The 27,798-nt window shown below is 41.8% G+C and overlaps 2 protein-coding genes across 10 annotated transcripts in view; one reads left to right on the top strand and one right to left on the bottom strand.

The window, feature by feature from the left end:
• Window positions 1–9,797: 9,797 nt before the first annotated feature.
• LOC134170392 (translation initiation factor IF-2) lies at window positions 9,798–14,945 on the bottom strand. The gene is made up of 2 exons (XM_062631757.1): window positions 14,852–14,945; window positions 9,798–10,870 (listed from the first exon to the last, which is right to left on the bottom strand). The coding sequence occupies exons 1-2, from the start codon at window positions 14,943–14,945 to the stop codon at window positions 9,798–9,800; spliced, it is 1,167 nt and encodes a 388-aa protein (XP_062487741.1).
• TCF12 (transcription factor 12) overlaps window positions 11,287–27,798 on the top strand; it is a 169,706-nt gene continuing 153,194 nt past the window's right edge. For 3 of the 9 annotated variants that reach the window (XM_062627594.1, XM_062627569.1, XM_062627578.1), the window contains exons 1-2: window positions 16,639–16,925; window positions 17,713–17,785. In XM_062627594.1, the coding sequence (XP_062483578.1) occupies window positions 16,851–16,925; window positions 17,713–17,785 (148 nt within the window). In that variant the 5' untranslated portion in view covers window positions 16,639–16,850. Of the gene's footprint in view, window positions 11,430–13,548; window positions 13,708–14,258; window positions 14,362–15,459; window positions 15,740–16,638; window positions 16,926–17,030; window positions 17,048–17,712; window positions 17,786–27,798 lie in introns of those variants that run through there. The other 6 variants (XM_062627610.1, XM_062627586.1, XM_062627541.1 and 3 more) reach the window with 4 other exon arrangements.

Below are 27,798 nucleotides of genomic sequence, written 5' to 3'. Positions count from 1 at the left end.
GGTTTAAATGGTGCAAAACCTAAATACTTGATGCCACACATAGTTCTGATACTTACATTCTGAAATGTAAGTCTTTAAAAAAACCTGGCAGACTTCACAATCATAAAGCCACTGCTCAAAGAGCTTAAAAAAGATCTGCAGTTTTATATGAACCCTTGCTTGTATCCAAGAATTATCAGATTTTTCTGTCAGGAAGCCCAGCTCTTTTTTTCTTTTTTTCTTTTTTTCTTTTTTTCTTTTTTTTTTTTTTTTTACATAAAAAGGTCTGATTAGAAGTGATATATTTTATGATTTACTAAAAAAAGTATATAATCTTCATGAAAATAAGGATTGCCAATGCTATCTTAAAGAGTTCAGGAAGATACTGTGCAAGCTTCCCCCATGCAGTGCTGCCAATTGATTTCAGTTCTAGCTTGAAAAACACCTGCTATTTTAGCCTTGGGCCTCTCCTTCCAGTATTTTTATGGCTTAGACAAATATATGCCACATTTAGAATCAAGTCCTCAAGTCCTCTTTTCTAGAAAGCACAACTTACATTGATGCTCATGAATCACAGTAGGGGAGGGCTGCAGTTGGTTTTCAGTTGTCAATAATATTCACATGCAGACTCTCATGATCTTACAGTGTGATCTGTGTAGTGTGCAATTTCAAATTAACCCTGAAAAAAATAATGGTTATATCACTTTTACAAACCCTTCATACTTCAGAGTGTGAAGGTCAAAACTAAAGGAATGCCTCATAGTATTATCCCCACTTACACGAATTAGAGACTTCTTGTGTTCCTGTCCTGCTTATTTAGGCTATTCTCTAGATGAAAGAGTTTGAATTATACAGTAGGATCATAATGATACACACAGCCTCACAGAGCCTTCTAGATTGAAGTAACTGAAGCCCAACACAGTCTTATTTTCATGTCCAAGTTAGCTGCTGTGATTTGTTGTGTGTCCCCGTCCCCTCCCCGCCCGTAACAATTCAGTAAGTGACTAATTCTATGTATAACCGTGCATGTATGAGATAGAGCACCCATTTGTCTAATGCAAAGCATGTGTGCCTAGAACAGGCTACAAATTCAGGTAGATACCTAAACCTTTTAGGCTGTTGAAGACAATGTAGTTGCTTTAATGTACAGTAAATGAGAGACTGAGACTGGGGCTACTAGAACTACCAACTATTCATTAATCTTGCATTATGGATAAAGGTATAGTGGCAAACTCCACTGTTGCTCAAAGTATAATTGCACATTAGCAGTGATAATGTTTGTGTCATAGATGAATGTTGACACCATTGAAGCTCTTGGCAGAGTTGAGGCAGGGAAAGAATTCTTCTATCCTGGTGACGGCAGCAAAGCAGCACGTTTAATACAGACTTCTAGCTCCAAGAGATACAACAAACATTATTCTGAACAAAATGCTTTTGGCAGACTTACTTAACAATAAACCTTAGTGTCAATACGTCTGATGTTTGACATGCTCTTGCATTTAATATGCTGTAGGAAAAATGGCACCTCATAAAATTACAACTCATTCCTAACACTTCACTGATAAATGACTTAGTGAGACTTACTTTGTATAGATGCAAAAGTCTTGCTTAGCATGTAACACTTTAAAACATGGTTGAGAAGTTGAGGAACGGATGGACAAGGTAAGCTCTGAAAGGTAATGCAAATAGCTTCATGTTTTATAAAAACCCACAATGTTTGTTCTGTTCTCTCACAACAAAATGGGAATGGGTTAAGATTTGGTTAATGGCCCAGATTGGTCTCAGTCATGAAAAACACATTTCTTGCAGTAAGTATTTTCCAGTAATTGTCCCATTGCTTATATTTTAAGATAAAATGGACATATGTGTGTTTATTATAACAGTTGTCATTTATATAAAAGTAATATCTCAAGCCCAGAAAGGGCATATCAGTCTGGCTGCAACTTACCCTTCCATCATAAGATGAGTGAAGACTTGAGTTACTTAATTACAGGCTTTCCACATTTTGAACACTACAGGAATTCTTTCCATAGTGTCTCTCTTTAGGAGCGCGGTTTAAGCACAATGTCAGGGAACAGCAAGAGCAGGTTGCTCCCTAAGGGAAGTTGAGCTGGCAGCTGAGGGGTGACCACAGTGCAGACTAGGCAAGGACCTTACCAACAGGACACCAGATACAGGCGAGCAGAGTGGCAACAGCAACAGGCCCGTATCAGTGGTCCAGTGGCCATTAGGCAAGACAGGGTCTTTGTAAGTTCTTGAGGGGCTAACAGATATAGTTAATTAAATCATACAATACAGGAAATATGTCCCTGAGTATATTGCTTCAAAACTGGAAAATATTTTTGCTCATTGCCTCATCTGTTTAATTTTTGCCTTCATTGGCTTTTACAAATGTATTTAGCCTTGTGAATTGTTCTGGGATGGAATTTGTATACAGTATTTATTCTATTATACTGATTTATGCTCAGTGAGTGGGATCTTTTATTTTACAAAATTAAACTATAACATTATGGTATTCTTAATCTAGTATCTCTAAAGAAACAACTCCTTTTAATCTTCACACAATACATACATAATGCCCATAGGAATAATTCATAAAAATAAATCACATTGACACATTCCGTGGTATCTTGAAAGGCCCTGCAGGGTGGCAGTGGCAGCAGCCACTTTTATTTAGCATGTGTCTGTTCCCCCAAAAGCTTTCTGTCCTAGTTTTAATTTGGCTTTACATCATGCTAAACAAATTGTTTTAATTTTTTTCTGCATTTGGGAGACTATCTGATGTTTCATTGCTAACCTTTCCAAAAGCTGACTGTAGGTCAGAGGCATCATCATTCTATCCTCTATGAGAAAGTTCTATATACCTATAGCAGGTTTTCATGTACAATTTTTCTGCTGGTGTGAGGGCTTATAAGAAATGTTAAACTAACTAGTATGAAAAATCATAGGATCATAGGGTAGTTCATGTTGGAAGGCACTTCACAAGGTTGACAAATCGAAAGATACATGGGGATGACTACCTATCCTAAGAACAGCAGACCTAAGTCAGACAAAGAAGGTGGCACTAAGCAGGTCGCAAGACCATTATCATGAATATCATGATATAAAGGTAACAGTTCTGGTATTCTTTTGTGTCATGGCAGTTAGAATTGTTTACATACCAAAGTATCACTGTTTATTATTAACTGTCAGCCTGAAAAGCAATCCCAAAGGAAACTTTTCTTGTCTCAAGAAAGCTTTTATAGGCTTCTTAAAACTGTGGTCTTATCAATCAAAATAAAGTCTCTCCTATGGAAAATAAAAGCTGGAGACCTCTTTTTCAGAGTTAAGCTTTAACTATTCTATGGCCTTCCTCCCAGACTTGCATCTGTGCTACATATTATAGTTCTGGACCTCTTAACCCTCTACTGTCCTGTTTGGGTATTGTGTATCCTGTAATGGAGAGGTGAAAAATAAGTTCTGAAAATGTGAAATTCAAGTAAGTAATGACTCACAGTAAACATCTATAATGTTCGATTTTATTTATAAGCTACAAATGCCAAGTAGCTGTAAAATTTACTATAAAGGAATTTTCCTCTTTATTTGGAGTTGTCCAAGACAACCTCACAGACAAAGAGGTAAACAACTCTTATTTTTAGATATACATACCTCATGCTATTTTACCATTCCAGTTTAAACACCATAAATGCGATATACACACAAACAGCCGCAGCATAAAACCAAAAATACCCCACAAACAACACCTCTCCCCAGCAAGCAGGTCTCACTTCACTGATATTCTAATAATTCCTCTTTTGTTATTTGATTTAGGGAGAGTTTCAAGGCTATATTGATACTGAGTTGCAACATATGTTTTGCAGTGTTTTTAAAATATCAGGTAGAAGGTGTAACCATAGAAACTGTTTCCTATTGAAATTACATATTTTAAAACATGCTCAGAGAAACAGAGAAATTGGGTGAGTGGAAATTTACATAGAAAAACCAAGTTAAATTTGTGGCTTCTGTATACAACTGCTAGGAAATGCAGGCCATGTATTCTAGTAATACTTTTAGAGGCAGTAATTTTAAATTTCTCATAGAGTTTGAAAGTATATTTAAAGAAGTTGTAGGACAGTGTGTCTTTAAATCTTTGGGTATGAAATAGCAATAATGAGGGTTTTTCTAGATGAACATTATTAGCTTTTTAAAATGAAGGTAATATATCCCTAGTGGTAACTTCTCTAAATTACCTTTTTCTGTGTACATCTATCCTACAATCCAAAATTAAAATACAGTCATATAGATATGCAGGATGTTACCCACTCCTAGTTTTAAACGTTAAATTACTTAAAACCTTTTTTTACTATGTGTTTCATTTGAAGATCTTATAGTTTAGTTCTTTTTGGCAGCCTTTTAAGAGAGGTTATCGTCTACTCTTATTTTAGATATGAGGCAACTGAGATAAAGAAAATTAAACTGACCTATACAGAGTGACTTGATTATTTGCAGAGTTGAAAGCCCAGAGAGAAAATCATAGCTCCACTGAAAAGAAACCTAAAACTTTGAGATGGTTCAGGAGGGCAAGATTCTGCTGCAAGTCCTCTATTTGTGTTGTTAAAATATTTTCCCTAATGTTAAAAGTAAGAACAGGGTTTGTAATGTTACAGGGTTTGTAGTATTTAAAGCTAAGAAGTGGAAGACAGCATTCAAACTTATTTCTTCAACAGTAACCTTTCAGAAACTTTAGCTGAGTCTGACAAAGAAAAAATTTGCAAACTGTGCCATAATTCTTGCCTGCAAGAGATAAAAGTATGCTCTGAACTTCAGCTTCGGCTCAGCAACCCCTCAATTTTCAGTTCTGAGCCAGGACCCTGATGGCAATGCAGCTGCTCAGGTCTCTAATAACCATCGCTTCAATCACTATCAACAATGAATGTAAACTTTGGAACTGCCTTGAGCTATACAACTAATCTGAATTTTTTGTGCATTTGAAAAATAGGAGATTAATACAAAATAATGTTAGAAAGAGAACTCTCTTGACTTTGAAATCACCATTTTTCTTATGGAACTTAATGAAAAATTTCCACACGTAATATGAATTATTTTGACAGGCTGTGACATTTGTGCTGGAGATACTACTGAAGGGACGCTAGACAGGCTATACTTTGGTTCTCCTTTGAAGCTAGTAGGTTCATTTCCACTGACTTAAACCAGAACAATATTATGGCAAGTGCTTTCTATAACTGCTTTTATTCTGTTTTTGCTTTATGGAAGATATGTTTATGCAATTCAGTTCATCTGTTTGTCTTCCTAATAGCTTGTCAATGTATTTTCCAATTTTAATCCAATTTAACAATGACAGTTACTTTGAGACAAGTACTTTGAGACAGTACTTGTCTCAAAGATCATAGAATGGGTTGGGTTGGAAGCTCATCTAGGTCCAAACAGACTGCCACAGGCAGGGACACCTTCCACTAAGACCAGCCGCTCAAAGCCCTGTCCAACCTGGCCTTGAATAGGGATGGGGCAGCCACAGCTTTCTCTGGGCATCCTGTTCCAGTGCCTCATAACCCTCATAGTTAAAGTTTTTTTTCCTAATGCCCCTCTTTCACTTTAAAGCCACCCCCCTGTCCTATCCCTACATACCCTTGTAAGAAGTCCCTCTCCAGAGTTCTTGTACGCCCTCTTTAGGTATTGGAAGGCTGCTTGAAAGTCTTCCCAAGGCCTTTTCTTCTCCAGGCTGAACAACCCCAGCTCTCTCAGCCTGTCTTCACAGGAGAGGTGCTCCAGCCCACTAATTATCTTTGTGGTCTCCTCTGGACTCACTCCAGCAGCTCCACATCCCTCTTGTGTTTGGGGCCCCAGAGCTGAACGCAGGACTGCAGGTGAGGTCTCACAAGAGCTGAGTAGAGGGGCAGGATCACCTCCCTTGACCTGGTTGTCACACTTCTTTTGATGCAGCCCAGGACACGGTTGGTTTCTGAGCTGTAAGCTCACACTGCTGGGTAAGGTTGAGCTTCTCATCAACCAACACTCCCAAGTCCTTCTCCTCAGGGCTGCTCTCAATCCATTCTCCACCCAGCCTGTAGTTGTGGTTGGCATTGCACCAGCCCATGTGCAGGACCTTGGCCTTGTTGAACTTCATGAGGTTCACATAAAAGATACTAAATCCCTAAATCCTCCATAGGGTCCTACTAAGGCAAATGTAGAAAGAGACTGATCTTTAACCATTCTGCTTGTTCTGCCCAGCAACCTAGAGACAACAACTTGCATATAGTAGCAAATTAATCATGAAACACTGGGCTAATCACAGTATGTTCCATATTGTAAAACCTTAATTTTACAACTAGAAATAAGGTGATGTGGAGAATGTAAAATGAGTGACTAAAATCTCAGATTTTGCCAGAAATCAGACTTGGCTGTTGAGACTTTAATGGCAATATATTTAGCCTGTATTTGATGGAGAATAAATACAAGTCTTCTCCCTCAAGACTTGGATCTCCTTTACTGACCTCCAGACAGCTGCCCTAATGGAATATGTTTGCCTCGTTGACAGTATTAAAAACTTTTATTACTTGCTGACTCTTGTTTTCACGATCTCTACAAGTAAAGCTGCTGAGTAGTTAGAATAGTTCAACACAAACCGTGGAAATTCATGAAGAATAAGCCCTCCATAGCTGTTAAGAACAATAATCAAATGCAACTTCTTGCTTGAGAAATTCTTAATTTTCTCATTGGCAGACGCGGGAATATGCCAGATACAGGATGACTCTGCTCATACCTGGTTCTTACATATTTCCCTGAGCATCCTGTACTGGCTGATGATTATTCCTTCTCATTACCCTGGAAACAATGCAATACCAGGAAGGGGCACGGGGCCAAACTCATCTCCACTCTCCAGAATCCCACTGAATAGTCACTACATTGAGAACGTGTGAGAGATTAAACTGACGAAAATGGACACTATACTGGGTTGTTATTTTGGAGAAAGCCTACTGGGCTAGGTGGACCTTTGGTCTTAGCAGTGTGGCCTTTTGTATGTTCTCTGTTCTTATAAGCTGTTGAAACTTGATTAAAGGTCATATTTTACTCAGAAGCCTCTGACATGTGCCAGCTCTCCAGGATCTGCAGCAAGGGTAGGATTACCTGTGATTTATGGTGGCTTTGGAAGTTATAACTAGTGCTATACATGCACCAAAGAACTGAAAGCATAGATATGCTGTTTAGAAAGTAATCCACTCCCCCCAAACAGAAAGGTAAAACTAGTAATACCCCCAAAAATCACTTTCTTTGAAACATACTTTAGCTCTAGACTTGAGACAGCGTGGAGCTACCTATAGGGTACATGGTACCTTATATTATATGGCATAACATGCACAATTCCCTATGTTAGTTTCTAGTTTGAGTGCAAACTCATAAAATTCTGCGGTACTGTTCTGTAGCATCTGGAAACTTTGTAGTTGCAATGAGTATCTGCATGTGACAATGTCAAAACCATAGGAATGCATAAGATGTCTCATATCTACATATGATAAAAGAGGGGCTCAGATGAGATAATGCAAACTAGTTGAACCCATCAAAAGCATGGGTATCATTGCTGAATTCATCTGGCCTTGAGTATTTGCATGTCTGTCATGAGAACAGCTTTATGGTCAAAAAAAGCAATAATCTGTGCACAGTAATCCTGTCATATTATTTATTATTTCTGAATCTGTTGGTTTGTGGGTTTGCTCTTTGGGATTTTTTTTTTTTTCTCTACTCTGAGACAGAGAAACACTGTTTTCTGGATCTTGGATAATCAACTATCTTCGATAACTGAGTTCATTCCCACAGATTTTACTATGCTAAGAGCCATATAAGGGCAGAATGGAGGGAGATGGACACAAGATGTATTTTGTGGAGCTCTATCTTTAAAGATTCATGTAAAAAGAACATTAAATATAGTCAGTCAATAGTTGACTCTGAACAGAACACTTGCAAGACTGTCATTAATTTCTAACAGAAATACTTATATTAATTAGAATGAACCTGTAAATGGAGAGTACCCACAATGGTATTCCCAAATAAAAATTCATCTGATGTGCTCTGCAGATATTATTGGACAAAATAATCATGATAATACAAGGAGATACTTGCATATTCAGTTTTCTTAATGCAAGTGTCTACCTAAGATGAGGGTGCAGCAGTCTTCAAAATAGAACTTAAAACCTCTTAAGTTTCTTTTTGCTAAAACCTTAAAAAAAAAAAGGAAAAAAAAATACTAACCCCCATGTATTATCACTCCACTACCTTAAAAAAATTAAACTGTTTTCAGTGTAATTTAAAGTGTAGTTTCATATATGCTTGGTATAGAGTTCCTACTGTTCTTCAAGGCTGTGATTTTTCTCTGTAAATTTGGTCTTCTCTATTATCTCCTTGTTCCCCAGGATGCATCATCTGATGGTCCATTAGTTGTGTGAGGGACAGAACCTGTTCCCTTCAGTGCCAAGGAGGGAATTAGTGTTCAGTGGGAATCTCATGCATGAGAGAGAGGCCCATCTGGGACTGGCTGATGAATGGCTGTAGTCAGACTGTAGTCAGACTTCAGTTACATTCTTTCAAGCAGTTTTAGAAAGGAAAACATTATCTGCAGGTTACACAGCTTTTGGTTACATTAAAGTAATTATTTCCTGGCTCCTGTGAAACTTTGGAGATGGGGAAGCATTCAGAAAGATCTGTGTAAAACAGATTGCTGGTTCTAGCTCCCGGTGGCAGGTAGAATACCAGAAATTGTTCTGCTAGAAGGGAGACAAGCTAAAGTTACCTTCCCCTGGCTTTGCATCCTGATCCGGGGTCTTTGGTTGCTGACGAGGATTGCCCTCGACTAGTCTTTTCTTCAGTAGGTGCACCAACAGGGTCTCCTTTTTTCCTGCTTTAGTCTCTGTTTCCATTAAATGCATGTGAATGTGATCTCTTTGTTTTCCTTGGTTGAAATTAGCAGATAAGTTTATGATTTATTAAGGAAATGCATCCAGCCACATGAACACAGTGCAGCTGTCTGCAAGTGATTTCCCTAGGAAGTCAGACTAAAAAATGGTGATGCTCCTGCTCTATCCTCTCTGCACATTAGCACCATTCTAACTGTCTAGCCAAAGCCTGTGTGAGACACCTTTTTAGTGAGAGATGCTTTGCCCCAGTTGCTTTCAGCAGGGATGCTTATCCTAGGGCTTTGTCAGAACTGCTCACATTGAGCTGCATGATGCAGTCGATCATAAAAATTTGTAGTGAAAGGGCATATAGTTTACACAGGAAACATAAAACTTGGTATTAAGTTTTCTCAGTGAAAATAACTCCACTTTATAGTCTCAGTTATGTGATTCTTTGTTGCAATCCATGTCTTCCGAATTTATAAATGAGTTTTCTTAAAAGTACTTAAGCGTGGTGCAGCAGCACAGCACTAGCACTGGGTTTGCCAGCAGTCCGTCCCTGCATGCTGGCTCCTTCCCGCACACCTCACCTCCATACCGAGGACTCCAGGGAGATCTGTCAGCTTTTGATTTAATGAATGCTTTACCTCAGAATATGTTTAGGTGTTTATTTAAATTAAGCTGTATCTCATACTGGGTTTTTCTTAGTCCCCTTTGAAGAGAGTATAATTTTAGATTAATTTTATTAAGCTAGTGTTAATCTCCTGTGATTACGTATTTCTCTTTCGGTAGCAAGGTCCTGTAAAAGCAACAAAGCATGTTGGTTTTAGATTGAATTTAATTGTTTTCAGTTAATTTTAAAAAGGTGTGCTTAAACATTGCAAGTACCCAGAACACCTACTGTGTGAATTTAAAGTCACTTTCGGATTTAAACTATTTACTTTGCCGCTGGCGATGTTCATTTGTTGAGCTAAGGCAGGACGGTGAGCGGTGTTCCAGGGCGCACATGGCCTTCGAGCCACGCTGCGCTCCTATGGCGACCTCGTGCTCGGGCCAGGCTGCGGGCAGCCGGTCGGGGAGCAGGGCTCGCCTCTGGCGGCGGGCAGGACGGCACCCGGGAGCACGGAGATGGGGCTTCTCCTCCGCGCAGAACGAGCCGCTCGGGAGCCCCGCCGGTGCCGGGACAGGAGGCGGCTCCCGCAAGGCCCTCCTTGCGCCCGGGGACGGCTCAGCCCGCTGCGAGGGCTCCCGGCCTGTTTCCGGGCCTCGGCGGGTCGCCCAGCGCCCCGCTCCCCCGGAGTTCGTAACGGGAGCCGGGAAGGGGGCAGCTGCCCGCCCCGCGAGCCTGAAGCGAGGAGCGGCCCCCCCAGCCCCACCCCCTCCGCCACCGCCCCCCTCCCTCACACGGCACCGGCGGAAGGACAAATAGTCCTCCCCGCATTGTTTGGACCGGGACAACTTTGGGCTGCCGCGGCGGGCACTGGGGCCGTGATCGGCCGAAGGGTGCGGGGTGCCGCTCCCGCTGAGGGGTGGCGTTGCGAGCGGAGAGCAGAGCCGGGCAGCGGGGGTGCCTTGGCGGGTACGGCCAACTTCGGTCCGTCGCCTCGCCCTCCCCGCGGCGGCGGGGCCGGGGCAGCGAGACACGGCGCGTCCGGGGCGGTGCTGGGGGCGGGCTACGGTCTGTGTGCCCCGCGGGGCTGCCGCTTCGCAGGCTGGGCTCCGCCGTCGGGCCGGAGAGGCTCCGCCCGGGGCACCCGCCGGTGGGGCGCAACTTCCCGCTCTGCGCCGCGGCCCAAACCCCGCTGCCCGTTGATCTGCCCGGAGGGCGCCAGCCCGCCCGGCGGCCTTGCTGCGTCGGAGGCTCGGCCGCGGGAGGCCCCGCTGTGCAGGGCCCGATCCTGCTGCGTGGACGGGAGGGGCCCACCCGCCGCGATTTCTTTTAGTCGCCCACCCTTTCCCCCAGTCAACTTCCTTATAGTGTAAGAATTCCGTCGGTGAAGATCTTCCTTACGGCGAGCTGAAGCCTTCACCCATTTCCTGCTTAGCCAGAAGTACTTGAGTGTTTTGTGAGCAGTAGCAAGCTAAGTGTAACTGTCAGTGCCCCCATAGAAACAGGTTTTAATTTCACAGTAGTCAGCCTGAGTGCTCTTTCTGGTCACCTCATGAGTAATTCCGTTTGTGAGAGGTTCCACCACTATAGCCTCCTACAAATGTTCTAAATCTCTTCCATTGTAGAATATGTTACATAATATGTATGTTATATAATTTTAATTACTGTGATGTAAATATAGCAGGCAGCAAGTGAGGCCGCAAATTCAGTTATCTGTAAGATGGGCTGTACTGATAACAGCAAGCACTGTGCAGTCATGAGGCTTGGTCATAGAAGCAGAGCTATAACATCGTTTGTAGGATACTTTTACAAAAAGTCTGCTTTCGAAGGAAGAACTGTAGGAAAAACATGGTGCCTCCCCAAAAGCTTCACCCAAAAGTTTCCTGCATGACAATAGAAATCTTTTAGTTGGTTCTTACTGGCCTGAGTCAGATTCTAGGTGACCCCAGGAACAGGTCAGTGAGAAAATGGAATAGCTGCGCCCATGCTAGTTGCAGGAAACAAAATTGTGTTCTCCTTATTGTGGACTCCAAATGATCATTGCTGTCTGTACTGGGAAGTCTGCTGGAAGCAATAGAAAGGATTCAGTGGTTTAAGTGAGGGTGGAAATTTGTTCAAACAAACAAAAAGCTAGAGCAGGAAAGGAGGTCTGCTGGCTTTTCTCCAGGGCTATCCATTTGCTGAGCAATAGCATTTATTAAGGATAAACTGCAGGCTGTGGATGCAGGCTGAGCACAAATGTGTTGATTTAAAGGAGCCATTCCAGTGCAAACTCCATCCTGGGTCAAATGTTCTGTCGGGGAACACCCCTGGAGCTTGTGCAGTTTGGGTGGTGGTGGTGAATTAATTCAGTGTGTGTAAATTTAAGAATAAATAAACCAAAAGGAGACATGCAAGCTTAATGATTTTATTCACACAGGCATGATACATTAAATAGTAATACGGAATACATTTTCTCACATCCCTGAATGCACAACAGCTGTCTGCTGTATCAGATATTTTTTCCTTTAAGGAGTGGGTGGAAAGCAATTCATGAAGGCTGTGGAAACAGCATCTGAGTGTGATTATTTTCAGGGGGTTGTGCTCAAGTGATTTGGTTTTTATATTCCTCTTAATTTTTTTATGTCCCGTATGTAATTTCTAATTTTCATGGTCACGTTGAAGCTTGTGGAAGAATTTTGCCATCACCATCTGGCAACTAGCAATTCCCTGATTGCTCTGGTTGGTAGCTGACCATCTTGCTGTTAGTAGATCAGTTGTCAGGGCTGTTGCTGTAAAGATTTACAGTTGTATCAGTGTCTGGAGTTCAGGAATGACTTTGTGTGCATGGGTTTGCTTGCACTGCTCCATAAGAGACATAAGACTTGTCTAAGGAAAGGGTGTTTATCTACAAGATGAATAAATTCATTTATATTGGTAGAAAATTCACTGATGATAATATGACGGGGAAAGTATCGTCAGGAATTCAGCCCTGATTGATGGAGTCTTTGCTCACAAAATCACTAGCAAAATGATCGGTACTTATAACTGCTCCTATCTTCCTGTGCTATCCGTTTGATCCGCAGCTCCCTAGGGAGTGAAGACCTATTTTTATAGAAGTGAAAGAAAAAAGGGTGTAACAGTTGCAGAAGACGGTAGCATTTCAGCCTTTTTATGTAACGTACAAGGAAGGTGTCGTTGTGGCACAGCAAAGCTGGGTGCTTTTCATTGTTGTACGATGTGTGTAATATGTTTGCTGCATTTGTGCATGTATAAGGAAGAACCGTAACTAGGGATTGAAGCAGGAATGAAACTGGAAATGCTTTCTTGTTGCAAATGGAAAACTGTTGTAATTGTCTGAACCTAGTTTCAGATATCCAATTCTTCAATGTTTTAAAATGGTTATTAAAAAGTCCTACTTGGTCATATTTCTCATAAAGATTTCCAAATATTTTCTTTTTCTTTTTTTTATGTTGCCCCTGTTTTCTGTTTCATTTCCTGTGTATGACTGTGACAGGATAAGGATTTACAATGCATGTATTTTTTTAACTCCTGTCTTTGCAGTGAATAGGAATCATTTATAGAGTGACAGACATGAAAGGATACTTGGAAAGTAGCAGCTTGAGAAAGGGATTGGAGAATCTGAGAATAGGTGAAAGACAGTATTTCATGGACATGGAATATTATTCCTCCATGTTTCAAGTGTACATGTTAATTCTGATCAGTTTTACATGAAAGGTGGTTAAAAACTGAATAGGTTAAGGATTCTATACCTTACCAATGTGGCAGATGATGTTCAGTACCTGGGGAAGATTAGGTTAAATCTCTTTTCAGAATTTTATTGTAACGCAGGATGTGATACTTTCTGTTGTGATCTTTCACAACAGTCTCAGTCCACCAATCTACATGAGTTTCTTCTGAAATTTCTAATTTGGCCAACCCATTACAATTTGGCTCCCCAGAGCACTCTTCTTTATGTCAGACTCATGGTGCATTTTTAGCCAGAGAATACTTTCCCTGAGGCCTTGGATACTTGCTAAATTGTCTGGAGTAATTTCTGGCAACTTCATTTATGTTCTGATCATTTTTCTGCAGGTGCTTGGCAATGAAGTTTTTCAAAGAGGATGGTCAACCCGTAGAGATGTAATGCAGAAAAATGGCTGCTACATGGGACTTTTGGTAATGAGCATGTTTGCTTCCAGCATCTACATGAGAAAGTGACACATCATTGTGGACCAAATGGAACATCTTACGGTATTTTGTGTGTCTTTAAACCCTATGTCATGGATTATGAGGATATAGCATCTATCATGCAAAACTTGTGGCTGCAAATAGAAGCCTACAAATTTGGTCAGAGGGCAAATAAGAAGTATTGTATTTGAAATTAAGTTTTAATTTTGATACAGTTACACATCAGTACAAGTAATTGTAGCATTATTGCTTCCACCTCCTCTCTACTTAGCCAGGCTTCTAATCAGTGGTTCCCAGGGTTGCAGCTGTCCTAATGGTACGGAGTACCAGTACTGGTTAAACAGTAACACTTCAAGAGAAATGGTATTTTCACAGTATATAAATAGGGGATCTTCCTTGTAACTGAAATATATTAAAGGACACTCCTCATGAAATGTATAATGATCTTTGTCACTGGGTGCTTTCCTCTATAAGTAACTGTATTACTTAAACATCAAAGGGAAAAAGTACATATTTATGTCCCTCAGGGCACAGAGAATGGGAGTCATTGTGTTGATATTTTAATACAAATTGCTTCCTGCATTTCTTAGTGGTAAATATATGAATATTCATAGAATTGAGGCCAGATGATCATCCAGTACACAGCATATATGGGAGAAAAATGGAGGAGAACGTTTTAAGGCTCCAGAATCTCCAGTTTGTCTTTGCCTGGGGGTGGTAAGTTTGTTATCACCCTCCCCTTCCTCCGGAAGATGTCACAGTCGGGATCTGGGGGTTGGAAGGGACGGGTGTGAGGCTGGAGAGCTTTCTGTGCAGCCTGCTGCTTTCCAAACCTGGGGGGCTGCCAAGCTGCAGCCTGTGAGGGATGAATGCTCCTTACACAGTGTGCCTTTGCTCACAGCGCTCTCTGGAGCGTTTCAGGTTCTCCAGGATTTTAAGTACCCTTTCCCTCTGTCCTTGTGTTCTGTAAGTCCCCTTGCTCAGAAAGAACTATACGCCAGTATCTGCCGAGATGGCTATTTGTTAATTCTGGCCGTCATAGGTAGCCCGGGTCAGGAAAGAGCAGGCCCCGAGCCGGGCCGTGGCGAGTAGGTGCCGCCTGGGGGCTCTGCAGGCTGGGTCACCGTGCTCTGCCCGGGCTGCTGCGAACGCGGGAGGATCTTCCCTACCCACTACAGCGGGTAGTGCTGCTCCGTGAGGAGGGCACCGAGGGGGGCAAAGTAATTTGTCTGTAGCAGTGTCAGGACCCAATGAGGGTTCGTCGGTGCTGGCTCCCGTTCCCGCACGGAGACCAGCAGCATATCCGGTTTGAGAGAACTGCAGAGTTTGTTTGAACGTGTGTTCTTGCGTTAGCATACATGTTTTTATGCTTCGACACGCTAATGTTTTAATGGTCAGTATTTAGGAGGAAGCTGCTAATGAACGTTTAAAGCCTGATACAATTCATGTGCAATTTTATTTTGCAAAATGAGACGGTATATGGGTATATTCAAAGTATTTAGGCGTATTTCAGAGTATGTGGATTCGGGGTGAGCGGGATAACGTATTTCGGGGCACGGCCACTGCAGAAATGCTGCATGCCGAGGTTTGTGCCGGCGATCTGGATGAGGCGGGGAGGGCTCTGTCCCCGTGTGGGGCGGGTTTTGCGGGGGCCCGTTGCGGTGTCCCCATGCGGGCCGGGGGCTGATGGGTCCCGCATCCCCCCGCGCGGGGCTACGTGCGGCCCGCAAGCCCAGGCCGGGCTCCGCCGTCACCACCCTCCGCCCCCCCCGCTGCCGGGGCGGGGGCCGAGGCGGCTCCGAGAGGCGCCCGTGGGGTCACCGCCAGCGCGGAGGCGCCTCCCGCCCGTCCCCGGCCGGTAGCGACGCGGCGCGTCAGGGGTTAAGTCCGCGGAGGCGCTGGGCGCGGAGGGATACGGAGCCGGAGCCGCGAGCGTGGTGCTGAGGCTCTGTAAGCAAAAAAATGTCTGCCTGAGGGAAACCCACAAGTTCCTTCAGCGGGGGGGGAGCGCTCGCCTCGCCACCTCCCACCCAGCCCGCGGCCCGCCCGCTGCCGCCTGCCGGCCCTGGTCACCGGAGCGTACGGGGGGCAGCAGGTAACTGCGGGCGGCGAGGGCCCGGGAGAAGTTGGGAGAGAACGGTGGGGGAGGGCAGCGGCGGCCGGGCGCTCGCAGGGGCATGGGCGGCGGAGAGGGGCGCGGGGCTGCCCGGAAGGGGGGGGCCTTCGCGGGGGCGGCGGGAGGCGCCGCGGGGGAAGCCCGAGGGGCGGCAGCAGCCGGGGCCGGGCGGAGTGCCGGGCGTGCGGCGTGCCGGGGTCTCGGCCGGCGGTGGGGCGGACCCCGGGCGGGCGGCGGCGGCGGCGCCCGGCCCTGGGCAGCAGCTGGCCCCCGCGGGCGGCGTTCGGCGCGCGCGCTACGGGCCGCGCGGCTCCGCGCACTCATAAAGGACCGCGGCGGCCGCAGCCGGGCCCCTTGCGCCGGGGGCTCCGGAACTTGTCGCTGAGTGGGGCTGCGGCAGCGCCCCCGCCGCTCCCCCGCGGCGCCCGCCGGGCAGGAGGCGCGGGCCCCGCTGCCCCTCCTCCTCCCTCTCCCCCCCCAGCCCCCCCACCGCATCCCGCGGCGCGCGCACGCCCCCCCACCCCCCCGCCGCCCGCCCGGTGGTGGCGCGCGCCCCCGTCCGCGCGCCGCGTGTGCGCGTGCGGCACGCGGGGGCGGCTCCCGGCCCGCCGCGGTCCCGCGCGGGGAGCGGCAGAGCCCGCACGGCGGGGGGGTGGGGGGGCGGCCGGCGGCGCCGGGCAGCGGGGAGGCCCCGCTTGTCAGCCCCATTGTTGCGCAGGCAGCGAGTCACTGCATCCGCGCGCGTTCCCAGGGAGCCGCTGCGCCGCGGCCGGTCGCTTGCTTTCGCTTGCCTGGGGGGAGCCTCATTCCTGGCCGTGGCCCCGCCGCGGCGTTATTGCTCCTCGCTGGAGGTGGGGAGAAGTGGGATGGGGGAGACAGGGGACTCCGAGTAAAGTTAGGGAGAGTTGGCTGGTGCGGGGAGCGGCCGCGCGTCTCGCCGGGCCGCCCGGTGCAGCCAGGCTCCCCGGCGGTTCCTGGCGGCCCGTCCACGCTGCGGCAGGTGTCCCGGCAGCGGGGGGCGGCAGCAGCCCCGTGGTGGCAGCGCTGCCCGCGCCTCTCTCCCTGTGCCCTAGGAGGTGAGTGGAAGAAGATGAATTCCCAGCAGCAGAGGATGGCCGCGATAGGAACTGACAAGGAGCTGAGCGACTTGCTGGACTTCAGCGCGGTAGGATATTCTGCGAGGTCTTCCATGGCTTCTGCGTGGTAACGCGAGCTGAGGAGTAGGGGCAGCAGCGCGCAGGGCTTGGCTGGGTCCGGCTCAGCTAAGTTGGACACCTGAACTTTGATGTAATGTCTAGACTTCCAGATTTAATACTGTAATACCAGCTGGGTTAATTGGTTTAACTGGTTAAAATCAGGCTGACCCAGTGATGGCATAATCTAATAATTAACATTCGTTAAGCTGGTGTGTGGCATGGATACTTTAGCTTTTTTTTTTTTTTTTTTTTTAAACCAAAAAGTAAATGTAATACCTCTAAATAACAGAGGTTGTTCATTGATCGCTTGGGCTTAGAAAATTTTAGGTATTTTCAGTGTGATAGTTCTAACTGATTTCAGAAAGGTGCTTGATTTATAAACATAATAGGAAGCTACTGCCTCTCAACAGCTGGCTGTATCCAGTGACATTAGACTCACAGGTCTGTAAGAAACATATTTTGAGTAGCAAAATTTAAGATCTATAGTAACTGTTTGAAACTTCCATAGTAGTAGTAGGTCTTCATTTAATTTTTTAAAGTTCCTTAAGGTTGCTTAAAGAGATGTTAGTGGTATCAATAAATAGTAAGGAGTACTTTAGCTTATTGTTTAAAGGTCTAAGCATGCATCTTGTATTCTCTTCATTGTCTAACAGAAAAATGAATTGTTTCCTATTAACTTTTTTTTTAAGTTTACATTAATAATTTAGAACTGAGTTTCAAAGGCAATTTAAACACATCTTTTTTCTTGTTTTGCAGATGTTTTCCCCACCTGTTAATAGTGGGAAAACCAGACCAACTACACTAGGAAGCAGCCAGTTCAGTGGATCAGGTAGGATGCACCTGATAGATACAAAAAGTTCATGTAACTAGGTTTTGATGCTTTAGCTTAGTCTTTTTGTGCTTCAAGTATAGTGATCTTTCATTTGTACGTGTTCTCATAAGATACTCAGATTAATTAGAGATGTCCTGTTTTGATCTAACGCATTTTGTTAACCACAGTTCCCTTCTATGTGCCTTAGAGTACTTGTCCCACTACAGTGACGTGTTAAATATCTCTAGTCATACTGACATGCAAGTTGTCTGTTTATCCGTAATGTTAAAAATGAAAGGCTGCTTTGGTTTCGTTTGTTTGATAAAATCAACTCTACCTGTTAAACTGAAGTATTATTTCCTATCCCCTGCATGAAAACAGAAAGCAGAAGTAAAATGCCAAATAATGAAATTAAAATGCAGTTCTGAAGGAAAACGTAAGGCTAATACAATTCCCTAGCACTGTGTAGTTCTCCAGGCCCTGACAAATTCTCTGAAATTTGCATCCTGAAAACAAGTAACTGTATTTACATGTTGCATGTACGTTATGGCTTGAGTGTCTTCTCATGAGGTCCACATAATGGCTCCTTTTAGAGACTTTTAAGTGAAGCCTCTAATAGGAAATAGGTGCACTTTTTGGTATCATTTTTGGATTTATAAGCAGTTACAGAAGAGAAACTAAGTAACTTTTTGATAATGTATTTTCTTTTTCATATGTGTTTATTTTCTGTGAATACAGTGAAGTGATATTTTTGTTTTTATGAATACAACAAAGTGATGCTTGTGATTTAGTTAATGAAAATAAATTTTAGAATGCCAGTAGAGGAGTGAAGTAATCACTTGCAGTCGAGCAATAACATCGCCTGTTTGCCTCTTAGTGTCAGAGGTGTTACTTTGAGAGTCCGTATGAAACACCTCGCATCTTAGTGACACTTCACAATTTTTGTTTTCAAATGTATCTGAAAACTTCTGAATTGTCTATATCTGCAAACTCTTCAGAGATTATCTTCAATGTTTAATTTAATGAAAATATGTCGCAAATGTTTCAATTGTAACATACTTGAAGAACCATTTTACTTTTCCTGGCCTAAAACATGTAAGTGGTTTTGTCTTGCTCTTTGAAAGTATGTCAAATTGAAATTATTTGCAGTGGTAAGACAGCAAATCTGTATATGGTGTAGTTAATTTTTTTTTAATACGTATATTCAAGATGTTTGTTTCTCAAAAGCTTGTTTTAGAAGACATTCAGGCAGCTAAAACTTACTGTGGGGACCACAACCTGAGCATCTCATCTCCCTTTCCCCTTGCTTTTCCTGAATGAGTAGAAAAATTTTCTGTTGAATAATCAAGATTTAATTTTGAGTTTAGCTCTTAAGGCGGTCTCAGGCAGTGCGGCTGGCCCTGTTTGTAGGTTATGTTTCCCTTCTTTGCTTGGACAACTCGGAAGAAGAGAGAATGTCAGAATACTTAGTATTTTGGGAGAAACAAGTGTTACTGACTCATGGAAATTTCTTTACCAATATGGTATATCAGCACGTAGATACCAATCATGAGCAACACCCTGCAGCTGTCAAATGAGCTACAAGCTTAGTTGAATTCCTCTTGGAAAAGATAATGGTTGTGGGTTTTAATTCAAAACGTTTCTAGTTGCAGAGATTTGCTGGTTAGTGGGATTATATGCCCCAGTTCTTGTAGTGTTATGACCGAAGTCTTGACCTAGGAGGATTAATCTGCAGGAGTGAGAGGTGACAGACTTCTACATCATTTCTGTTCTGTGTCAGTGTGAAGTGTTGTAGAAAGACTATGTTAAGATCACTGACAATGTACAGGCATTTAATTTCTAGCAGTCTGATTTAATTATGATTTTGCTTTAATTTCAAGTGTTTTGTAACTTTTAGGACCAACAATGTGTGATTTTTTTTTTTTTTTTATTTTTTTAAAACTTTTTTTTGACTTAATTATTTTTTCCTTTTAACTGCTGGAGGCCACTTTTTAAGAGAAGTTTGAGGAGGGGAGGTATTTATTTATTTCTTTGAGCTGTCTAGTACCGAAAGGCACAATGTGCGCGAATTCTTAGAAAGCACTTCTTTAATTTTACTTGAATACAGAATGATGCTACCTCTTATGGAGACTTTCTGTGATTTTGATGGCAGTTGCAGAAATGCAGCTTGATTCAGAATCTGTCTGATTTAAATTTGGTTGTTTCATTTTTCTAACGCCTTTACAAACACAGAATTACAGAATGGGTTGGGTTGGAAGGGATCTTAAAGCTCATCTAGTTCTAACCACCTGCCATGGGTACATGCACCTTCCACTAGAGCAGGTTGCTCTAAGGCCCTTCCATCCTGGCCTTGAACTTTGTCAGGGATGGGGCAGCCACAGCTTTTCTGGGCAATCTGTGCCAGCACCTCACCACACTCACAGTAAAGAATTTTCTCTTAATCTTCCCTCTGTCAGTTGAAAGTTATAACCGCTTGTCCAAGGGAAGTGTTTTCCTTAGTTGAAAAAGGCATGTGTTTATTGTTTGTTATTACACAGTCCCCTTTTTCTCATTTGAACTTGAAATAAGCAAATCTGAAAACCCCTTATCTGCACCCCCCCTTCAACTCATCAGTGATTTGAGATGCAGCCTAATGGTCCCCGTTAAGCAGGTGAAGATCAATTGCTTGTTTGCATGGCTCTTAAGACTGCCTGTTTCTGGGAAGTCTGATTTTGAAAGCTGGAATGCTTGTAATGCATTTCCCTTACTGTCTCCCAGTTTAAAAGGATAAATTAGTTGCTGTTCAGGAATGGTTAAGTTTGTTTGTTTTTCAGGTGTGGCTATGTGATGTGTTGGAGATAGCAGGGTGTATGTTATTAATTTTGATCCGGTATATATCTGCAGTATTCTGTTGATTATGCTGTAAAAATATGTCTAATTGGATTGCATAAGTAAAATAGCTAATATGACTGATATCTATAATTTGTAAGAAAATTCTGTCATGGGTTAACGTGAACAGTGTGTTTTGATTAAAAGACAGCTAGAGTCTGCTATTGGGCAGGTGTGCTGTGTACAGGTCAATCAGTTATGAATGAAAGCTACAGATGAAGTCAGTGAACCAATCTGATACATCATAGTATCTTATGACAGTCAGTCGTGTAAGCTGCTGATAAAGTCAGATAACCTGGTCAGACTATTGGTGAAAATAAACAGATTGGAAAAGTAACCCGAGATGTCAGTCAGGGAGTTAAGCCACAAAATTATACCTTGTCATACCCGTTGTAATTACATCTTGTTTAAAACAGAATTTCCCATTCTTTTCGCCTCCAAAGCTTGTGAAGATAAGGCCATTTCTGTCTTAGAAATCATAAGAGGAGGTAAAGGTCAGGCTTTTTTGCAGATTTGATTTTAAGTTTTCTGTGTTCATGCTATGGTTAATAGCAGTGTTTATGATTTACAGTGGAATTTTCTTTTGTTTTGCTTTTGTCAAAACCACAAAATATATGGCAGTGCAAACCTGGATGGTGACTGATTTCTCCAATACCCTTTATTTATTACAGCAGCTCCATTAAAATTCAGTCACAATATTCAGACACCTGCCATAGGCAATAGCAGTTTAATTTTCCTGTGATTCTCAGTGCAATCTCAATTTCAATTTGAAACTTTTTAATCTCAGGTGTGGTTCTCTAAAATAAAACCTTTTTAAAAATTTTCTATTGCAAATAACTTCTCAGATGTTAGAGAAGAAAACAGCTGAGAATATTTCATTAGAGCCTACTGTCTTCAATTGTTGTAAACACATTTGTTTGTGTACAGCTTTGTGCACAACATTTTGTACCCAGACATTCCTCATCCTAGACCTTCATGCACAAAACCTTCTAAATGTATCTGTCCAGAAACCCATTTGTATCAGTTTGATGCCTTTTTATGCAAATTTAAGAGACTGCCCTTTCCACTTCTCTTTACTAATGTTCTGAGTTTGTAAGGAAGGATTGGAATAGGTCTCTAATGAGTGGCTTCATGCAAAGATCATTTAAGTTGATAGCCTGCCATTAACCTGAGTGTCCTTAAATAGAGGCCATGTGTCTTGAGACTGGACACAATGGCATTCTTTAGCCAGGTCTATTAAGTTACCAGTGTTTCCAAAGTTAGCACAACCTGACTTGGTTACTGTTTGTTGGTCCTGTAAACTGTTATTTCCTTTTAACTTTTACATCAGCAGTTCCTTGTAAAACAAACAAACCAACCCAACAAAAAATCTTCTGAGAGTTACCTGGGTGGGCAGTGTTTTAAAGGCTGCATTCATTAATCCACTGCAAGTGTTGAAGAGAAAAGGCACTCTTAACTCTGACAGCCAAATCACAGCCTTGGAGAAAACTGCAGAAAGATGAGACTTACATATGCAAATCAGTTTCCCTAACCTTTCAAAAGACAGTATTTTTTCTTTCTTTCTCTCTGTGAGAACTGTGATTCTGAAGAAGAATCAATTCTGTGATACCATTCTACATGTGTTTCTGGTGCAGTCTTCTGTTGAGGTGTAGGAAATTCCTAGTGCCTGCTCTTAATCCCTGAATGAAGGAGTTGATGAGAGGTCTCATGTAGTCAGTTGTAGTCTGGTCCTACGGTATGCTAGGTCATGACAGACTCTTCAAAATAAATAAAATGTGGAAGACCTGTGTTTCAGGAATTTGGTATGCATTTCTAGTTTTGTCATCCAAAATATGTTACTATCCTGTGTGCTTTAGTTTGCTGTTCAAAAGATGAGCTTTTTGTATGATAAATGCCAGAAATCTAGGGTGGCCTGTTGTAATAAACATTAGGTCATGCATCTGTATGGCGCTTCTGTTATTTTTATATTTAATTTTGTTCTTTAACTCCATTACAAGTGAACCAGCAGACCTGGTAACCTGGTGTTTCATCTTGGGTCTGAGGGTTGGTAGATTCTGCCTCTTCTGCAGATCATGGGTAGAGTTGTAGAAGCCTTGTGCTTGAAAGCATAAAGGGCTGTACCTTCTTTCCTCTTTAGTGGTTTGTAGGGGAGACCCATGGATTACCCTTCAAGTGGGCCAAACGCAAGTGAGGTGAAGATTTCAGTCTGGTTCCTTCACCTATTGCATTTAGAAGCCTAAAAGGGTGATACAGTGCTAGTAAATATGTGACTGCAAATCACCTGTTGGCAGCCTCTGTCTTACTATTGCTGTCGCTTTTCCTTCTCCTCTTCCCTTGTCTCTGAAAGGTAAATTATCAGACACTTGCTCCATGAACAGTCTTGAAAAGTACAGCACATAAAAGGGCTGAGTAACTGCTTCCGTATTTCTGTTTTAGAAAGGTGGGGGAGAAAATGATGGACAAACGGAGGGAACCAACTTTAAAGCAGACAGTCCCTCTCAATGTGTTTGTGCTCACATTGTGGATATTGAGGGGTTTTTGCTTGGAAAAAAAATTTAAAAAGGCATTGTTCCTGGAACAGGTAGGTGTTCTGAATTCAGCTTGATGGGCAGATACGTAGGTGTTTGTCCATCTTTTGTTGCTGTTGGCTATGCTTTTGAAATGGCTGTTATTACTTAGATGATGGTATGAACTTCATGCCAACTGGTTAGAAATTCCTTGCTGTATTCCAGACAACTAAATTTAGGATTTTTAGTAGTGTTTGGCATGTCTTCAGTTCGGAGATACACTTGCCACTGTTAATAAAGGAAACTAACTTAAGCTGTGTTGGCATGCAGAGAAAACATTCTTTCAAAAAGGTAATCTTGTGTTTCCAGCAGTTAATTTTCCCTAGATGAGAGCCGCGATGTGTTTACAAGCACAGCCTCTAACCTCCAATCCCCATATAAAACATTACTGTCTCACAACCAAGGAAGATCTTTGCAATATTGTTTCTGTGTGGCTTCAGAAGGTCTGGCTGAGGTCGCAGTAGTGCCATGTCCTTTCCTGATGTGGAACTACCTGGGATGGAGCACCTGCCACCATTGCCCTTCACCCCAGCGAGTGGCTTTTTGATCTGTCAAATTTTTCCGATCTACTGTAAGTGATGAGGAATGTCCAGGTGCTTTGGAGAGGGGTCTTAATGGCATGTGGGAAGGAAGGAATATGATTTGAAATTGCTTGTTGCCGTATTTTGGGGTTTACCCAGAGAGAAGTATTGATATGAATGTCAACACAAGGACTAAAGGTTGGAGTAAAATGGAGGAAGAATCCTAGAGAGAGACTGAGGAGAAATTACGTGTTATCTGAGGAATTAATTTTCTTTAAAGACAGGTATAAATGGGGTTCTTAGGTATTAGTGTGTCTTTTAATGGCAGCTGAGGTTGTACTCAGTCCCTTAATTACCACAGAACTTCTATTAAGTCTCTAGCTTGTGCTAAGGTTTGGGGTTATTTGATTTTATTTGTTTGCGGTCTCTTTTTTTCGTCTGGCAAGGGAATTTCATGTTAAAACTTGTCATTCATACATGCATGCCAGAGTTCCCCTTCCCCCTATTTCTTTCCAGCTGTCACATATAGAGGACTTAACCCCTTAGTCATTTTGCTGTCAAGTGGGTATAACAGCTGTTTTGTCTCAGATAATTTACTTTATCTATAGTTCAGTCTATAGGTACTGTTATATGAATTTCTGTTGATCTACTGTATACTGTACTATAAACTTAGTAAACTGTATTTTAAGTTGCTAAAGGTATGGTGCAATTTTCATGGTTGAAAATCGTGTATTTATGAACAGAGAGTATTTAAGGCACTAATATAAAACCATATCAATACAAGTGGAGCTTGTGGAGACTAATTTTAAAATGGAAAGATGTGCATGAACTTGAGTAGTTTACTAGATTTCCTTGCGCTGACTTCTCTTGACTGCAGAGGTGCAGTTTCTTTTTTTTGATACTCTAATGTTGAGGGATACGTTTTTTGGGGAATAGCATTGAGCATTTGTAGAAGCTTTGTAATATTTCTGAAATTACTTACAGAACCAAATGTGATTTATGTGGTATAATACGTATGTTTTCTATCTTGCATTCCCTTAAAAATAAATATTAGTTTATTGTATTTGAAAAACCAGATTCAGTAAATGGCTTCATTGACTAAAGCATGTTCTTGAAAAAGCTTTTTTTCAGAGGCATTGTCTAATTTAATGTGTTAGTACTTCTTCAGAAGTATATAGCAACACTTAAATTAGTTTTGTATGCTCTCCTGTGAGGAGGTCACTAAGTTTAAGTAGTAAATAAAGAAATATGAAAAGGCACTGTTTTCTTCTGTATGTGAATAATTTGTTGAAGATTGTTACTGAATATTCATAATTAGTTTTAAATTTTATATACATCTTAATCGCTTGTCTTTTGTTTACTAAGCACTGTAAGAAAAAGGGGAAAGTATTATTTCAGTACACGATTATAATTCTAAGGACAGGAAATTTATTTTAAATATCTTTATTATTTTGTAGGTTTTTTTCTGTCTTAGGTAGTGATGGCCACACTTCAATTTGTTACTTTTTTTATTAATATGGAAGTCTAGAAGGTCCTCAGTTCTATTGTATACTCAACCTGATGATTTCAAAGTAATTGTGGGCTTTTTAGTTACTGCAATCCATTATTTACTAGTGGTTGTAGGGGCAAAGGTTTTTTTTTTTTTTTTTTTTGTATTATGACTCTAAGATGAGCTAATGATAATGTTTTTTAATGTCTTGAATGGATGCCTTGTTTTTTCATTTGTGAAACAAAGCTGTGTTTGTAAACACAACATTCTAAAACATAAAGGACATACTTTTTTGGTGAAGATGTTAACTGAATACCAAGAATGATCAGAAAGAGTAGCTTTTGTTATATTTAATAATATCTCACTGTCTTCAGAGGATAATCAGGCTAAAATGTACCCAGTCATTCTTTAGGACTTTGTTGGATTCTTCTTGTATGCTAGGGTTGAAATTTTTTTTTTTTCCCCTAAGGAAGGAGCTGACATTGCGTAAAATTAAATAAACTTCATGTTCTTGCTGACGTAATGCGGAAAAATCTTTCTTGATCACATCAGAATAATTGTTGCTGGTGTTTTAAAGTGGTACTTGGAATGGGGGGTGGAAGAAGAGACTCAAGAAGAGTTTACAGCCCTGCTTAGTAGGGTAATGCTCTCTACAAATGCCAACAAAACCTTAGCATAACATTAAGTAAGGTTTGTCGTGGACAGGAAGGTTGTACACTTCCATATGTGTGCTATGGAAAACTTAAAAACCAGCTCATGCTGTAGAATTGCATTTAAAAAAGAAGGTAAAAAGTGTACATTTCTGGTATTTTCTCTTTATTGTTAAGTGGAACATAGGTAGATTTATTTTTTTATTTTTTTTATTTTTTACATTCAGCTGACAACTTTGAATTAATTGTTTTCCCTGCGGTAAATTCAGTTTATTGCAGTTGACCTGCTTTCTTCCTGATTTCTTGCACCTGATCTTCTACAGCGATTGCTTATATTGTGTTGTTTCAGGTTTTTCTGTGGGCATGGAAGGTATTTGTTACGCTTTTCAAGTCTGCTTTTTGGTATTGCAGACTTTATTTTTTTTCTGTACCAGCTGTAGCCACAGAAGCGGTGGTATCTCCATGGCTTTATCAGGTTGTTAGTTACATGGAGTTCCAGCAGTAAGTTGAACCACTTGCTTTTGCTGTTTTGCTTTCCTTTGCATGAACAAAACTGCAGGAAATGTTTGGTTTGTGCCTCGTCTCTGGAAGAGCTCTGTGCTGCTGTGTTCTCTGGTAATACAGAGAAACTTAAGTTAGGCTGGGTTAGAGTTTTATTTGTGAAAATTATATTTTGTGAAATGATTTGTGAAAATTACATTTTAGACAGCATATTTTTTCCTCTTTTAAAAGATAAATAAGCAGAAGGAATTGTTAGAAAAGCATAAGTAGGAAAACAAAATCCAAATTTGGTCATTCCTAATTGTAAAGGTTTTGCAGGTAAAATACCAACAAATATCAGACCATGATTGTGTATGTTTTGTGTGTTAAATGAAGTTGAGCTTAAACCAGAGTTTACCTGTAATTCATTGTAAGCAAGAACTTGTCCTGGTGTCTGTATTTATTCTGTTAAGAGTATGACCAAAATATATTGCTAATTTTAATATCATTGTCTTTGGGGAGTGAATTGATTTATAGTCCTTCTGTCTTCTTCCATGTTCAGGTTTTACAGACAAAATCGTTAGGGCATTTGTGTGGTTCCAAATTGTACCTGAAATAAAACTAGAATGCACATTGCTGGTTTTTGTATGCACTATCTGTGCTTTTTTAACATCTATCTAGAAGTCCAAAATAAATTGGTTTTGGTTTTTGGTGTGTATGGTTTGGTTTTGGTGTGGGTTTTTTTTTCTTTTTTTTTGTTTTGTTTGTTTGTTTTGTTTTTTTTACTTGAATTAGGTGATAAGGGAACCACACAGAAGAAGATGTAGTAAAACATAAACGTGAGTGTGATTTGTACCTATTAGCCTATAATGTGTGAGAAAAATGAAGTGATTAATTTAAAATAATGTTGCTCTGTGAACTTGGTTTCTCTAGTTCTGTTTGAAGCCTAAAAAGTGCAGATAAATCCATGGTGAAGTAATTTGATTTTGAATGCTTCAGGGGTGTCTTGTAATCGGGTATCTCTTGAATTTTCCCGTGTTGCACTAGTGTTAGTCGGATACTGTGGAGCTAAAGACACTTCAGAAAATCCTAACGTAGTTTTAGTCTTCTGTAGGAGAATGGGATTCACTGTTTATATTTGTATTTTTTGGTTTTTTTGAATGCAGGACACTATTGTCTTGGTGTTATCCCAGGAGCTCTTGTGGCTACTCTGTGAAACCGGACAGCTTTGCTTGTAGGACAAACATTTGCTATATTGTGGTGTTTGGTTTTCAATGCGACACCTATCCCGTTCCAGTTTCTTTATGCAGCAACTCCATGAATCATAATCTTTGCAAAAGAACACAGCTTAAAATAATCACTGATTGTTTCTTTGCGATTCTACTCCCTGTCCACTGCAAATAAACAAGAGCAGAAATGACAATATCATTTAATCCTTTAATGTTTGCTTTTGACG

Source organism: Pezoporus occidentalis, unplaced genomic scaffold (genome assembly GCF_034315485.1).
Source record: "Pezoporus occidentalis ecotype Australia unplaced genomic scaffold, CSIRO_AGI_Poc_V1 ctg11, whole genome shotgun sequence".
Lineage (NCBI taxonomy): Eukaryota > Metazoa > Chordata > Aves > Psittaciformes > Psittacidae > Pezoporus > Pezoporus occidentalis.
This window is presented reverse-complemented; position numbering and strand designations above follow the sequence as displayed.